At 35.6% G+C, this 17,705-nt stretch overlaps 1 protein-coding gene across 1 annotated transcript; it reads right to left on the bottom strand.

Moving 5' to 3' along the window:
* Window positions 1-690: 690 nt before the first annotated feature.
* LOC122141891 lies at window positions 691-3,368 on the bottom strand. Its single transcript, XM_042750537.1, has 4 exons — window positions 2,917-3,368; window positions 2,463-2,803; window positions 2,115-2,294; window positions 691-915 (listed from the first exon to the last, which is right to left on the bottom strand). Exons 2-4 carry the CDS (start codon window positions 2,755-2,757, stop codon window positions 773-775), a joined length of 618 nt encoding a protein of 205 aa, XP_042606471.1. The 5' UTR covers window positions 2,758-2,803; window positions 2,917-3,368; the 3' UTR covers window positions 691-772.
* Between the last annotated feature and the right edge of the window lie 14,337 nt (window positions 3,369-17,705).

The raw sequence follows: 17,705 nt of genomic DNA, 5'->3' as shown, positions 1-17,705 counted from the left end.
TCTAAAATCGAATTACTGGAATATGAACTTTGTAACATAATCTAGTAGGCTACATTATCTTGGAACTTACTGACTGTGAAGATTGCATGTTTTATAGAGAGGCTGTAAGATACTGTTAAGATATGAGAATGTTTGAGTAAAGCCAGACTTATTATATATCATACCTGTACCTGTAGACATACCTGTTGGATTTGATTTGCAGGATAGACATTTAAGCAATTAATTAAGTTAAGATTACCTGTTTTTGTAAGTTTTCCTCCTCAGATTTGGCATCCTCTGGACCTTCATAAAAAAGAAGAGAGAATGTCTTAACTGTCATGACTTTAAAAGAACTTTTACATACTAATATATATATATATATATATATACATAAACGGTTTAGTTTTGAAGAATTACTCGACAAGTTTTGGCTTCGTGAACAACAAAAGGCCCCGGAGGGTGGATTTTATTCACAATAATAACAGGTGCAGGATGGCAAGCCAGTGCGTGGAGGCTGGTGCTCACGGTGCTCTTCAGTGCTCAATCCAAGTGAAAGTGGGTGTCCAAACGTGCTCCAAAGTGGGTGGGCTGTCAGCATGAATATATATATATATATATATATATATATATATATATATATATATATATATATATATATATATATATATATATATATATATATATATATATATATTATGTCTGTACACACACACACATACACATTTTTAATATTATAGGAGATATTGATCATAAATCATTAGCACACATACAGAGCTTGAACTTATCAGTTATACTAACCTTGCTTATTATTCATTTTAGGTTTCCTTGCTTCTGTGAGACTATTGTCACTTTCCTCACTAAATTCCACCTCTGATGCTGAGCTGTTGGCAGTGAGTCCTGAAGTGAGTTGTTCTTTGATTTTGTTCCTCTCAAACTCTAGCAGATAATACAAAACACATATCTATTTCACTTTTCATCGTTTGTGTCAGGACAGCTATCGTCAAAGATGACTGACAATTAGCATACAGTTTAGATTGGTGGTATGGTTCTGTTCTGGGCAAGAACTCCCCGCGCATCCATGCAGCCTGTCATGAATGAGCAGGGAGAGCATGATAACTCCCCCCCACCCAAGGTAAACAGAACAGAAACAATATAAATGTATTGCAGATATCATTAATGTTCAATAATTTAACGTACACATTTTAGAAATCAGTCTGAATCAAAGGGGATTCAGAAGGCAGAATCCTGACTGGACGAGAGGAGGAGTTGGGGATGGAGAAGGGTAATTAGTTATTTAGCAACGTGAAAGCTGCTGATAATACTGAAGGACCTTATACTGTATGGATGTTGCTGTGATTGGTGTCTTGTCCCTATAGGTAGACTAATGTGACCTGCCAGAACTAGCGCTACACTTGATATGTCTCATCATTGTCTGATTGGAAAAAAGATGTCCTGCAAATACATCAACTATGTCATCTGGTACCCTCAGTAAAATATTTTGGGTCTTTTTATTATTATTTTTATTAAGCTGTTAAATATGTGAAGCAGTTGTTATTACACTGCTGACAGATTTATTTGTTTATTATGAATAATATTATCTTTTGGTTTGTGTCATCAAGTCCCAAATAAAAAAGAATATATTCAAATGACCTTTTATTTATAAAATATGAAATTCACTGGGTTATTAAGAAATGCTTTACTATGTGGGTATGCAATAACATCTAAAATATTTTTGGGGCAATAATCTTATACTCTCTGATATGTTCCTTAACCATAATATGAATTTATATTATTATTGTGATAACCGATTTTTGCTGTACTGCATAGCACAAATAGAGTACTTTGATCATTAAAATAAAATAATCACTATTTAAAAAAAAAATCAGGAGTTCAGATCTTGAGGCTAAAGTGGTCTTTCTTTGTGGCCTTTGTCCCAAGTTGAGTAGCCCATAGGTAGAGTAATGGGACCAATTCTAATGGCCTTAAAACTTCACTCTAATCTTAGTATATGTTTGAATTAGAAACTACTTTTTGTCATAGCCTTTATGGCAAAATGATTGACTCCCACAATATCAGGCTGAAAGCTTCAGGGGGAAACCTTGTCTGTGAGCAATGAGCCGCAGTTCTTGACTCACTGTTTACTTTGAACCACCTCTGTTGCTCTAGGCCTGATTCCAGACCAGTGCTCATTTCAACACATTCTTTATAGAAGTCCCTCAGTCTTTCCCTGTTCCTGCTTTTTCCATGCGATTTCGAAGCATCCATTGTTTTCTCGCCGTCGCGCTTAGTCAGGGTTTTTCCTTCCTGCAATGAATCTTGAGAAATGCAACTGTACTGTTAGTGCTGTCTATAAGATAAAATACAATCTAATGACTTCACAGTTTTACATCGTGCTGGCAAGCAACTCTATCCAGTGGCCTTGTCTGCTCACAGGCACAATAAAGAGTAGTGAACCACATCGCTGAAAAAGATTTGCACCTTACCTGGCACTTTAGGTTTGTTTTCAGTCACTGAATTCTCCTTGCCTTGCACATGTTCTTTTGCTGATGTTTGCAGTTGTTCTTTGGTGTTGGAAGGTGGTTTGTCTTCAGGTTCATTCCCATTTTTATGTGCTTGCGATTCTTCCAAACTTTTGCCCTCTCCTTGTTGGCTGCGTGGTCCTTTATGGTGTTTGTGACGTTTTCTTTCTTTTGCACTGCTATTTACATCTTCACTGTCTGTAGACAAAGCACCTCCATCTTTAGAGAGCTTTCTGATCTTCTGCACCGATCTTTCCATTCCAAGAGGGACGAACAAAGGGGAAGAAGGCACGACTCCATAATACCTGCACAGAAGGCATGATTACTGTGAGGCACTCGGGAAATAATGTGCTCTTGTGGATCATTAGTTTGAAGAATGCCAGTGGGGAAATCTAACAGCAGTAGCATTAACACCAACCTTCATTAGAACTGATGGATTGTTGCAAGGCTAGAGCTGGACTATCGATCGCTTGGGTGCCAATACCGTGCCTTGAATTCACACATCTGTAAAAAGAGAAAATGTTTGCAATGACAACCCATTTGGTCTTGAGAAGAAATCCTGCTTTAAATCTTTTTCTTGATGATGCATGCCATCATACTGTATCTCACTTGTAGCAGGGTTTTCCTCCATTTAGACGGGTCAGTCTGAAGCAGCTCCTGCGGCCTTGCTGAAAGCCAGGGGCAAATCTGTACTCACAGCAGGAACTGATCCTGGCTGCCATGATTCCATTTACAAAGAAAGTAGCACTGAAGGGGAAACCCAGATGTCTCTGGGATGTAAACTGAAACTGCTCTATTGGTGATTAAAGTTAATATTTATTTATTAATAAATTTGCTTACTTTTTAAAAAGTTATTATTTATTTATTTGTTTATTTATTTTACCCTTTTAATTGATTTATTTTAACTTTTTATTATTTATTATATTATTTGTATTTTATGTCAGTAGTATAATTTGTTTAAAACAAATATTTCAGATCTATTAAACAAAATGAAAATATTTTACAAAACATATTACATGTTCTATTACTTGATAATTTTTTTCTTCCATTTCATTGCACATTATATTATATTATATTATATTATATTATATTATATTATATTATATTATATTATATTATATTATATTATTTATGTTATCTGTCTCTTTTCCTTTTGTTAGGTAGATCAGGTAAGATAGTTACTTTATAGTTTTATGTGGCCAGACTTTAGATTTGAGATGAGAAAAAAAATCTTGTTTAAAATACAAATTATATCATAAAAAGATTATATAAAAAATTATTGGCGTAAGATCTCAAGCAGTGTATTCAGTTTGGTAACAGAATAATGAGCTTTACCTCCAGGTTGGACAATTCCTTTAAACACGCAGATGTTTTCCCCTCCACAGGTCTGCTGAAGCACTTTCATCTCATCCTGAGTGCTGCCGGGAAGCACCTGCCCCAGGTACATCATCCTCACAGTTACATTTGACTTCTTGGACTCTTTCTGTGCTTTGAGGTAACTCTGGAAGACAGAAATCAAATATTCTTCACTGTAACTCTTTCAGAAACCATTTTGGTGACAAAGAAGGCACATTTTTAACAAAAATGGCAGTCAAGATGCCCTGAAACAATTTAGAAACTATTTTTCCCAGCCACAGAGACTGTCAAACAGAGAGACCAACTGAAACTTATAATTCAACACTTAAAACTGGTTCAAAGCTGCAGTGTAATCTCTCCGCAGAGTCAAAGCAGACTCACCTGCTTGCTGAAGTCAGGAGCTCTTTGTGAGTTGATGGAGCAGGTGGAGCAGCGGCGTCTGCTGGTGCTGAGATAAGGACATGAGTGACTGAGTCTGGCCCTTGCAGCCTGTAGGTTTGACATCGTTCCTGGGATGGCAGGAAGGTACAAATCACTCAACCGTCCTCTGATCGCTGGCTGGCTTGACTTGTTGGACTGCACAGATTAAAGCAAAGAATTTCAACATGGGAGAAAAAATTATTATTTTGTTCACTTGTTACTTGTCACATGGATTTCACTGTTGGTGTGAATCACAACATGCAAGTGCTGATTCTGTTGCATTACTTTATAGATTTCCACAGCGTTGTTTCCATCCAGCAGAATAAGGCTGCGTTTACGTATGAAAACACTATCCAGAGAACTGTGCCATTTGGGAGTCAGTGGTCTCTCACCTCTATGACCTCGAGGACGAGGCTGCTGTAAAATATGAGCACATAGCATTTTGAAAGGTTAGTTAGGCCCAAGATTAATTTTCATTTGTAAGAATAAACAGAAAAAAAAGAAACATTCAGTATGATTTCTGGCCAAAGTATATTTCAAATATATGCTAAATACAGTATGCCATAAACAGTGCAGCTTAAAGAAATATTTACAAATGTAAAATATTTATAGTTTAAACCTTACAATGCCAAAACTTAAAACCTGAAAATATATTTTGGGTAAATTTTAGCATTGCTAAAAGCAAATGTACAAAATATACATAAGGAAATATAAGTACCTAAAACTTGTTAGATAATTTTTTTTTTATATATATATATATCTAGATTATATAAAAATATTTAGTTTTTTTTTTTTTTTTTTTACTGTAACTTATACTCTATACACATATATATGCACACACGTTTGTTTCACTGTATTAGTAAGGACATTGCATGGACTTTGATTTTAGATTGATTGATTGATTGATTTTTTTACCAAGTCAATGATATTTTCTATCCCCTATCAAATCCCTACCCCTAATATTACCCTCACATAGGAACATGTGTAAAACACTAGATTTAAATAAAAACAAATTTTGTCCGATTTATGAGCCTTTTTAGCTAGTGAGGACCAGTAAAATGTCCTCACTACTGGGTTGTCATAATATTTCACTACATAAATGTGGACTTTGGCCCTCAGATGTATTGTTAAACAAGCACACAAACATATATTTTTATATAAAATATGATCAGTTCTCAAAGTATACTCTGACTGTGTATGCAGTTGCATTTCACAGACTCTATCGGATACATACTTTTCATTTAAATGATCATTCTGTTTATCCATACATTATAGTTAATTATTATAGTTATTATAGTTATTATAGTAATTATTATAATTATAACAGACTCTATCGGATACATACTTTTCATTTAAATGATCATTCTGTTTATCCATACATTATAGATGCATGTAACATGCAATAGCTTTATGAGTGATTTCATCAGGTGCACAGTGTCAGCAGCAGGTGTTACATATAGCTCTGTTCCACTTTTGCACATTTAAAAATTTGACGAAAAGTTTAACAAAGGCCTGTGGCATCAACAAATCTAAAAAAGTGACATAATTGCTACATTATTTCAGCCAAAAGCTTGGTCTGTCAGAGGAATTTCAAATGTTTAATCAAAGCCAGAGGACAGTTTTATTGCTCAGATGTTGTTTTCGTGAATCCAAGGAAAAAGTTTATTTTTTTTTTCTTGTTTTTTTGCCATATGGGATACCTTACACAATAGCTGAGAATTTCTTATTTTATAATACTTACATCTTTGACTTCATCCTTGAATCCTTTGATGAGCAAGTCTTGAAGGACACTTTGAATGTGCCTACGAATGTGTTTCATGGACTCTTTCCGATATGTTTACATTCTTGTTCTCTCTTTAATGCAAATAAGTTTCATTTCATTTTAAATGACCGTTTTATCCACGCCTTACAGCTGGTGATGAAGTAAACATTTAATAATAATAAAAAAATAAATAAATACTGTACAATAAAATGCATGCAACATGCAGTAGAGTCTTGAGCTTTTTCATCAGGTGCTCGGGGTCAGCAGCAGATGGCAGGAAAACAGCCAAGGTGCAGACACGTGATTAAATAATGCATGATCACTGAGAATGCCTGATGAAAACTGTACATGTGTTTTAGAAAGATAACAGTCATCTGCCTAGAAGGACACTAAAATCTAGTTTGTAACTGCTGATTCACATCTGGAATCGTACCATTGTTGATACATATTTTTGTTAATTACTTCAAATTCTTGATTATTTGAAAAATACCTTCACAGTATTGAATATAATGTTGACTGAGAGACATTAGATTTAAAGATTGTTTGGAAAGTAGGTAACAGACATCCGTGTCAAACTAATTTAATGGTAGAATGGAAATTTTCTAAAACAAATACAAATTTCAACTTGAGTCACATCTACATTATGATTACATGCTTAGTTAGGCTAGTAAACTTACCGGAATTTTCTTTACAGCTTCATTTGGATAAAGCAGCGATATTGTGGTTTTACCTGTTGTTTCTTTCTCTGTCATCAAGGAGTCATCTGATACCTGAATGGCTTTGACGCCCTGGTCTTACTCTCTATACTAGTGTCTCATGCATGTTTTATTAGGGTGTGACCTGCCATCTTCAACTGGCTACAAGGGCCATATGTGGGACAGAGAGGAAAGTGTGCTGCATTTCAGTTGGTGCCTCGTTTGCACTATTCAACTTTTTTCCACATTTAAAAAGTTTAAAGCTTTGTTAAGGCCTGTAATAGAAACCAATTGAAAAAAGTGACATAATTGCTACTTATTTCAGCCAAAAGCCTGGTGTAACATTAGAGGCACTTGTGATTGTTTAAATCAAATGCAGAAGAAAATTTAATTACTCAGATGTGTTTTGAAGCAAAGGAAACTTGACATGGAATTCTCAGTTATATTTTGTTTTGCTCATTTTTAGAAAATTCTTGAGGAGACACAAATGGGGCAATTGTTGGCACATATTAATAGTACTGAGCAGTAGTTATCAACATTTTTGACTCCAAGGCCTGCCATTGTCCACAACATTATTCAATGGTCTTAAAGCCTTATCCAGTTGTTTAACTGGATAGAGGATATAGTTTAACTGGCTCCCTATTAAACATCGTATAGATTTTAAAATCCTGCTAATTACTTATAAAGCCCTCAATGGTTTAGCTCCTCAGTAGCCTACTTGAGCAAGCTCATATAGCATTATAGTCCTTTACGTCTGCTGCGCTCTCAAAACTCTGGCAATTTGATAATACCTAGAATATCAAAATCAGCTGTGGATAGCAGATCCTTTTCCTATTTAGCGCCCAAACTCTGGAGTACTCTACCTAACACGTTCGGGAGGCAGACACACTCTGTCAGTTTAAATCTAAATTAAAGACCCATCTCTTTACCTGGCTTACACATAACACACTATCACATTTATATTACTCAAATCCGTTAAAGGATTGTTAGGCTGCATTAATTAAGTCAACCCGGAACTGGGAACACTTCCAATAAAATACGATGTACTTGTTGTAAGAAGAATGGCATCTACGCTAATATTAGTCTGTTTCTTTCTTATTCCGAGGTCACCGTAGCCACCAGATCCAGTCTATATCCAGATCATATGGTCACTGCAGTCACTTGGATCCAGTACGTATCCAGCCCAGATGGTGGATCAGCACTTAGAGACAACCTCTACAGCCCTGAATGTCAGCAGAGACTAGGAAAACTAGATGAGCCCCAAAGACCGATCATGCCAAGCACTAAAATCGGTCTTTTTTTAAGTTAATTCAAAGTCCCTTAGGTTTGCTGAGGCCCCCAATAGGGCCCCCGGTCCCGTGGTTAAGAACCATTGGTATACTGTAGCTGTATAATGTAAGTGTTTGAGAAGAATTTAATGAGGAATGTTTGAGTTTTACCATCTTTTCTTTTTTTTTTTTCTTTTCTTTTCTTTTCTTTTCTTTTCTTCTCTTTTTTCTGTTTTACTGAATTCATATTGAAATCTCTGATTTTTGAAAAAGCACAAGTCTCTCTTTTCAGTTTAATTGAATTTCTGTCCTGGAGCAACAACTAAGATTTTAATGAAATCTCAGTCAGAAGTGATTACACTTACCTAATTTTAGTTACATTATGGGCCTAGACTTTTAAAGAAATTCAACTGTGTTCTCCCTTCAAACATGTCCTCTTCCAATGCTTCGTTTCTGCCCAGTGACCCAAGGCCCTCTTATGCAGTTGCTGTGGATGATTAGAATGGATCTGCTCTATTAGCCTCAGGGAGCCTCTGGATCGGGCAGCTGCTGGCTCCCCGCTGCGCTCATTATGTCCATAAACAGACCCAGGATTCTTGTTGTGCTTGGCAGACCTCGTCTCACTCCCTGCCAGTCCCACTAAAGCAAGTTGTCAGTCAGTGAAGGAGCTGGACTGTCTTGCCTTACAATGAGAAGTTATGGATTTTGATTTGAAATTTGTTTTGAGTTTAGGCTGTCTCAATTTCCTCTTTTGCTTTAGGCAAAGAAATCTTCTGGAGCTGTCACAGTTAGTGTCAGGAGGATTTGCTGATATCAGAACATTCACATGTGGTAGTCATTTTGTTTGGAGTACCATAAAACAGGCAGGAGTATTGGCCAGTAGTGATGGCTCCCTGCTTTTCGTTTGTTTGGAAGTATAGCAATAACAAATGTAACCACTAGAGTATGCTAGAGAATCAATTCTCTATGCTGTTGGCCATTACTGGCTCTTTCTGCTAATTTTCCTGGCCTGATCGTGCTATATCGCATTTTCATTTCTGCCAAGGGAATTAAATAAGATCTGTTTAATGGGAACATCTTCAAAACAGGAAAAGCTGAAAGGTTTGAATGATGTGCAGTCCAGTCTGCGGTTATTTCCAGTGATTTTTTTCCAGTGTTGTTTCTTAAAATTTGCAACAATAAGTGCTGAACTAACACTTAAAAAACTTTTCGTAATACTTGCGGCTGACAGATTTGACTAATATATGTCTTATTATGAATTGCCAATGTACATGATGTAGTAGCAGCAGAGAGTACATGAGGAGAGCGAGGACCTGGCTGCCCTTCAGCCGCTTAAGTCTCCTGCTGCTCACAACACATGGCACAAAGCTTACCTTTCTCACAGAGAAACAAAGTAATGACTTATTAACATGTCCTAAGCTGAAAAGGTTTTTATTTTTTTTTATTTTTTTTTACTGAAGTGTCTAATGGGTCATGTCATGACTAGTGTTTCTGAATTCTTTTTGGCCTATGTACCCCTTCACAGACACTATACCAGAAATGTGTAATAGTGAACTACCACATTAGATTAATCACTATTATTTACTAATAGTTTCTTGTTAGTTACTAGTAGTTAGAGTGCTGATATTGTGTGTTACACGTGTTCTTGTGTAGTTATTCATTAATGATGGAACAGTATTCTAAAGTCTTACCTAGTTTTGTATTTGGTAAAGGTGCAGACAAATTCTGAGAATTTCACACACACACACACACACACACACACACACACACACACACAAATTATATTAAATAACTTTAATCCTTGGACAACCCTAACATTATTATAAGATATTTTAAGATATATTATTATATCTTATCTATATACAGTTGTGGTCTTAAGTTTACATACCCCTTTGAAGAATATGCAAAATGTTTTCACAAAATAAGAGGGATCATGGAAATTGCATGTTATTTAGTGCTACAGTATCTTGAATGAGCTATTTCACATAACGGATGTTTATATATACTCTACAAGACAAAATAATAACTGAATTTATAAAAAAATGACCCCTTTCAAAGGTTTACATACCCTTGAATACTAATACTGTGTGTCATTTCCTGGATGAACCCTGACTGTTTTTATTTTTGTGATAGTTTTTTTTCCTGAACAGTTCAACTGACCGTTGTTCTTCTGTAAAATCCTCCAGCTCCTGCGCATTCTATAGTTTTCCAGCATCTTCTGCATATGTGGACCCTTTCTAACAGTCACTGTATGATTTTGAGATCCATCTTTTCAAACTGAGGACAATTGAAGTTCTCATACATAACAATTACAAAAGGTGAAAACATTTACTGATGCTCAAGAAGGCAACATAATGCATTAAGAGCTGGAGGGTGTAAACTTTTTGAATTGGATGATCAGGGTAAATTGTCCTTATTTTGTCTTCTGGGAAACATGTACAGTATATATTTATGTAGCTTCTGAAGTGCAGTACTAAATGAAAAAAATATTATCTTTAATCAAAATAAGAAAAATGTACACATCATCATCCTTTTCAAAAAGTGTATAGTCTATAAGTGTATAGAGGGCAATTATGGAACTGGCTTGTTAACAATCACTGTTAATGAACAATGAGTTGGGAAGGATTCAGATCAAGTCTGCAGTCTCACTTACAGTACATTGTGGAACAGTTGCTTTGTTACTGCAGGTCCAAGATCCAGTTTTATTGCCATCAGGTATCAATATTGCAATGCAACACTGATCTTATTGTTTAATGATTCTCAGTGAATGTTCTAAGTGAGACTGTCACCTTTCATAGATTTTGTAATAGGATAATGTCAATAAGTATATTATCATCATGATGATTTCACAGGGCAATTACTAGTTAAACCCATTAGATTAGAATATCAGACTAGGTTTATTCTATCTGAATATTAAGGGTCTGGATGCAATGAGTGTGAGATATCATAGATGTATAGCAGCAAAAAAATCAGAAAAAAAAAACATTTTGTGATCTCTGATTTTAATATAAAAATTTACATTTCATTGGTGACATTGGTGTTATTTCACTATAACTACAATACAACTGCAAGTTTTCTTTATTAAATATATTTTTTAATATATTTGCAGACTCTGGAGTTGATGACAGAAATTGACCTATGTATTGATTTATTGCCTTTTATTTAACCATTTCCTTGCTCAGCATTTTCCAAATATGGGTTCGCAAATCCCTATGGGTTCACAAACAACTGCAGGTAGGATTGTGAATGAAATGCCAAATTATTGTGAGATGTCTTAATATAAATAAAACGTTAAATAAATAAATAAATAAAATCCTATTCAGTGTTAATTGGTTGCTTATTAGCATGGTTATTACTAGCATACTGGCTGTTTATTAGTGCTAAGAAAGTATGCATGACAGTAATCTAGATCCCTTAACCCTACCCAATGCCTAAACATAACTACTACAAACACTACCTTACTTACTATCAATAAGCAACAAATTAGCATTTATTGAGGGGAAACTTTTAGTTAATAGTGAACGTGTGTTTCCGAATCTAAAGTGTTACCAATCCTAACAATTTTAGAAATCTTAGGAGGCAGACCTTCTAACAGAATGTAATTTAGGTCATCAAGGTTTATTTTGGCTGACTAAAATATTTGGTTATTCGGGTTGTTCCACCGAATTTGGGGAGCTGGCCTGGGAATTCAAGGACATAATCATAATCATATGACTGTAGACCAAAATGGACTTTATGATGTAAGGGATTCTATTTTCCCTGTAAAACATTTAAAGGGGTCATATGATGCGATTTTAAGTTTTCCTTTCTCTTTGTAGTGTTACAAGCTCTTGGTGTATAAAGAAGATCTGTAAAGTTGCAAAGACTAAAGTCTCAAACCCAAAGAGATATTCTTTATAAAAGTTAAGACTTGGCCACTCCCTCCTGAAACGGCTCATTCTAACACGCCCCCACATGTCTATTTCACTATGTGGGAAGATTTGCATAATGCCGCCGAAATGTTCTTGCAAAGAAAGAAGGCGTAACCTTTGATTCTCGCTGTTGCCGCCGGCGCCATGTTTTGGAGACGCTCTGTTTCATTGTTAAAGCTAAAATACTTTGTTTGGCCTTCCAAAAGAGGACACGACTAGAAATCAGTGGTTAAGTTGTATTAACAACACTGTTCCAGAACAGTTCAGCCCAAATATTCAGGTGTGTGCAGCACATTTTATGGAGGATTATTTCCTGACTCTGGGAGAGAAGACTACAATGCCGGCTGTTCTGACTCACAGTCTGTAAGTACGTTTACACATATAAAGGATTTACCACTGATGATTCAAACGCGAGTTTTGAGCAGTGGTTCTAAATTCCAGTCCTCGCGCCCCCCTGCTTTGCACATTTTTTATGTTTCTCTTATGGCTTCAGACATTTGTTCTATTCAAACGTAAGTGCCCTGCAAAGTTGACATCAAGTCAAGTCAAAATTTATTTCTATAGCACATTTAAAAGCAACAGAGTCGCACCAAAGTGCTATACAACAAAACAAAATAAATAAAAAGCATAATAGGAAACATGCATTGTATGGAAAAAAAAAAATAAACACATTAAAATAGTATCAGGGCAAACTGACATCAAAACCTTAATGGCAAACTGACATCAAAGCATTAATCAAATACCAGAGAAAACAAATAAATTTTTAGAACAGACTTAAAACTGGCTAGTGTAGGAGCAAATCTCACATTTACAGGCAAACTATTCCAAAGTTTAGAAGCTGCAGCTGAAAAAGCCCGACCACCCTTGGTTTTACAGCGACAGTGTGGGAAAGTTAAGAGAAGCTGATTATTAGACCTAAGTGCTCTTTGAGGAGAGTAAGGTCACTGATGTATTTTGGTGCAAGACCAGATAAAGACAGCTATTTTAAAATTAATTCTAAACTTTACAGGAAGCCAATATAAAAGACACTAAAATTGGAGTAATGTGATCCCTCTTTTTTAGTTCTAGTAAGAAGCCTCGCCGCAGCATTTTGGACAATTTGCAGATAAGAAATCGCCATTTAAGGCAGGCTACAGTAAAGGGAATACAGTAATCCAGGCGTGATGTTATGAAAGCATGGATTACAGTCTCCAAATCTTTGTAGGGAAAAAACTGTTTCCATTTAGCAATTGATCTCAGATGGAAGACGTTGCCCTTTACCACTGTGCTAATTTGTTTCTCAAAGTTGAGTAATCAATCAAATGTAACCCCAAGATTTCTTACATGGGTTTGAACATTGGCAGAGATAGACCCTAAATTAAAAACAGATGAAGTCTTTTACATATTTCAAGGCTAGACACTTTTCATATAGCTATCAAAGAACTTGAAACTTCTCCAAATTTAAATTCAAACTGTGATTTAAAAACGAAATTACATTTAATCCAGGATACAGGGCTTTTCAAGTCATAAGTTAGAAATGTGAGATCATTTGAATCTCTATGAGAAAAACAAGTGTTAAACCAACAATATTCCTCCAAATGTTCTCCCACCTAGCCAAGTAGAGCTTTCTGGACATTTTCATAATGAGAAACTTATTGTTTTGCCATTTCTTGGCTTTATTTGTGGTGGTGTTCTTCTTTAGTTATTTGTTGTGTGTAGATACCTGTTTTACTTACGGTTTGTCACCATTATTGAGGTTTGTGTGTGAGATGTTGAGGACTTTTTGCATCTATATTACACAACTGCTTATACTGTTGTTTTTCTGAGGCTGAAATCACAACACTTTGTATTAACAATATCAAGAATATCGAAATTATTTACAAAAAAATCTTTTTTTCAATTGTTTATTTTTAATTACATTACACTGTGGTAGCTGTTCAACTGTTATATTTTAAATCCATTTTATTTTTATTTTATTTATTTTTTTCTGAAATTGAGTTGATCACAGAAACTGTACCAATTTGTATCTGCTCTTTATGGCTCTATTCTTCTTTAGTCTACAGGCTTGACAATGGCCTTTTAATTATCCTAATAAATTCAGACACTCAACAACACTCACCAGTTGGTCTGTTTGACAGATTGACTGTGAAAATAGCTGCCTGTTGACATTTCCAGCTTTAGGTCTTCTAGAAGGGCCAGCTGATGATTAACGTCTGGTTGACTTGATGGACGCACTTGGATGAATCATTCTGTTATTATGACTCATGCGATCAGAGCTACCCCCCACCCCCCTTCTTGATACACTCACTGCCTACTTCCAGTAATATTGGTATGTTTATATCTGACTCTGTCACAACTTTTCAGCCTATGCTGAAGAATGTTTCTTGCCCATGATGACAAGCCATTATTCTCCACTCACTTTATAGGCTGCATTCCGATAAACTGGACTAAGGCTCCATTTTCTTTTTTTCTTTTTTTTTTTTTATACATTTATCCAAAAAGATTTCATCCTCTTGCAACAAAAATGTGAAATTATCACTAGCTTCTCTATAACACATACATCCAGCAACAATAATGAAGACAATTCAGGCCCTATAACTGCTGCCCAGGGGGTAAAAATCCTACTGCAGGGTCTTTTGGCACATCTATGCATTATCATAGATTATCAGATTGAGACAGCTGCTGAGGTCTTCGGTATTGCCAGCAGTGTTCTGAATTTTAGACGTCCCACATGCTTCAGTTTGGTGTGTCGTTTGTCACGCTAGGATAGAATTCATTAGTCAGAACATATAGTATCTCACATAAAGATGCAATGTTCTGGCATATTTTGTGAGATACTACATTGGAGTAATTTTTAGTGTTTCGCTTTGCGGTTAATAGGGTGTACCTGGTGGTCAGACATAAGCATGAAGCCACAGGTTGTGACAGATGTACTGATATTTAAACCAAGTATGATTGCATCATATTACTTTTATATCCTAGAAACAAGAAGTTAATATTAAAGGGTTAGTTCACCCAAAAATTAAGATTTTGTCATTATTTACTCCCCCTTACTCTCCCAAGACTTCCATTCCTTTTTTAAAAAAATTGAAGATATATTTAATAAAACCTGAGAGATTTATGTTCTCCCATTGAAAGTCCATTCAACCAAAACTTTGCTTCAAAAATTTTATAAAGAAATTGTAAAAATAATCTGAACCTTCTAAAGATGAGCAATTGTTTTATATGAGGAATAGATTTAATTTATACTTTTATTCACATAGAAATGTTGATCAACACACATACAAATATGGAAAACATAACAGGAGCTTAATCTTGACTGTCATGTGAGTCTTAGTAGTTTGGAACAACATACGTGTACGTAAGAGATATAAATAACTAATGAGAGAATTATTATTATTTTTTTATTTTTTTTGTGTGAACTAACGCTATGTAACTTACTTAACTGTTCCTTTGAGTGTTGCTGCTCAGCCAACAAAAATATTTTCAAATGAACCACAGCAGAATGAACTGTTGTGCGTCTCCTCGAGCAACACATTTATGGTGTTTCGCTCCTGAAAGAATCTTTTCTTTTTTTTTTTTTTTTTTTTCCGAATCTTATATTTCTTATATATGCCACCTGTTGCTGAGTCAAAAAAATCCCTTCGACTAATACACAGACTGGCAGCTTGTCTGCAACAAGTAAACACAGAAAAGAAGAGTGATACAAACTGTGAAAAGCCCCAGTGCTGTTGGACTGTGTGATTTCAAAATTTGGTTTGAACTTTATCAATTGATCCTTAGCACAGAATCCTTATGAAGTGCTAATAATTTGATCAGGGCTGAACCAAAATATGAAAGGCAACCACCTTATCTGTAGTTATATTTATTCAGTCATGTGCTCTCATCACAGGATTACCCAATAAATTCTATGTCACATGATCTAAGTACAGCACATTAATTCCTTATGGCTGTTTTCCCTTTGCTCTCTATTAACATGCCCGTAAAAGAACATCCTGAGCACTTGTTTTGCAATAACAAGATGAAATTTCTCCTGCTTTTTTGGTATTGCTCCTTCCTGCACTCTTTAATAGAACACAACCCTTTTATTCTTAAACCTGCTCTGAAACCTTCTAACTCCCTGCTGTACTTACAAATTTAGGATAACACATTCAGTCAGCTTTTAAATTGTTCTGACATTCTGTGTCTTATGAAAGACCACCTCTGATTTTTTTAATCTCATAAGCCAACTTTCTAGTGAGCCCTTCCAATCGATGCACTTTTGTTATTGAGATGTCTCCTAAACATACATCAAATGTGTAAAAGCAAGCGGCAAATTTCGTTTAATTGAATCTCTCAGAAAGCCAAGGACATAAATAGTATTAAGAGAGAGTCAGGAAATTGCAGGTTACTCATCTCTAATGAGAAAAGTGTCAACCAGTTGTTAGACGTAATTATTTCGGAATAAATGCATTGCATTATTGTTGATAGTAAACACAATTTACGTGACAGAATCATATATTTATTTGGTGTACCCGGCTTAATCAAACACCCAAAAGCAGATCAGCCAAATGTAGCGTGCAGGACAAGAAGTTAATGATGACCATTTGGAGTTGGAACTTTGGAGATTTGATCGTGATGGAAATTACATTCAGAAAAGGCACAGTGGGAAAAACATTCAAATCATATACATTTAATGGCTTGGATTGTTGCATGTTCTCCTGAGTTTTATTGGCTATAATTTTAAAGTATAATTCCTGTTTTCCCCGTTCCCTGTGCTGTCTGGTTTGATCCCTCATCTGTTTCTATCGCAATTTATGAGGCCCACATTTTCATAACCATAGATTTTTTTCTTTAGCACACTAATTGCTGCTCTTTTAGAACCTGTTGGCTTTCAGTTTTCACTCTCTTCTAGCCTGTTAGCAATATAATAACAAACTGCATTCATCAACAAGCAACATACAAATGATACGAAGAATATGCAAACTTACAGCTGCCTCGTGTGTTGAAGTGTGGCTGGGGAATCTGGTTATGCAATTCAACAGACTGTGAATTCTACAAGCCATGTTCTCAGTCCTGGTTGTAAATCAGCTGATTTATATTAACAATATCATAAATGAGCAACACTATCACAAGGGGATTTCTTATTCATTCCAGTACACAGTGTGTTTGTCGTCTGATATATGGTTGCTTTGTTTTTTGGACTAACAGAGTTTGTGAGCAGATATATTGAAACAATATTTGGACATTCAATTGTCTGCAGTGAAAGTGCACATGTAAAAAAAAATGTTGAGATGCTTTCAGAACAAAAAGTGACAATGAATAGCACTATGAATTGTGTGCTGTGATTTTGCACACACTTTGTTCTTGGACATCAATCTTCGATGAATATATGGTAAAACTTTAGATTAGGGAACACATATTGTCTATTAACTAGTGTCACCAGTTCACAAGTTCATCAGCACCTTTCGCCATGCCTGTCACAAAACCAGTCATCACTGTACACTACATTTCCCATCATCCCCTCTGGCTACCACCTGTGCACAATCTACAATCTCCACACGTGTCTGCCATTAAGCCTATATCAGTTTCCTAAATAAGCCGGCACCAAACACACGGTTGTCTGGTCTTGTTGTTGCTACATCGACTTACCTGGATACTCCTTTTGTGGATTTACTCACCAGGGGACTGCCTTCTCCTTCTCCTTCTCCTTCCATCTCTGGCCATCAACTTGATTAACTTGATCAACTTGAATTATTCTCTCTGCAAACCTGCAACATATATGAAAGAACTGTTATTGTTTGAGCCAAGAGCTACAACCTGAACTCTGTTTCTTT

Source organism: Cyprinus carpio, chromosome A5, assembly GCF_018340385.1.
Source record: "Cyprinus carpio isolate SPL01 chromosome A5, ASM1834038v1, whole genome shotgun sequence".
Lineage (NCBI taxonomy): Eukaryota > Metazoa > Chordata > Actinopteri > Cypriniformes > Cyprinidae > Cyprinus > Cyprinus carpio.
Note: the sequence above shows the minus strand (reverse complement) of the source record. Positions and strands in the feature narration are given on the sequence as shown.

Coding starts and splice junctions, on each gene's coding strand:
- LOC122141891 (XM_042750537.1), bottom strand. CDS start 2,757: ATGGAAAGATCGGTGCAGAAGATCAGAAAGCTCTCTAAAGATGGAGGT. Junction 2,295..2,462: donor AAACAAACCTAAAGTGCCAG/GTAAGGTGCAAA, acceptor GCATTTCTCAAG/ATTCATTGCAGGAAGGAAAA. Junction 916..2,114: donor GAGGTGGTTCAAAGTAAACA/GTGAGTCAAGAA, acceptor ATTATCTGCTAG/AGTTTGAGAGGAACAAAATC.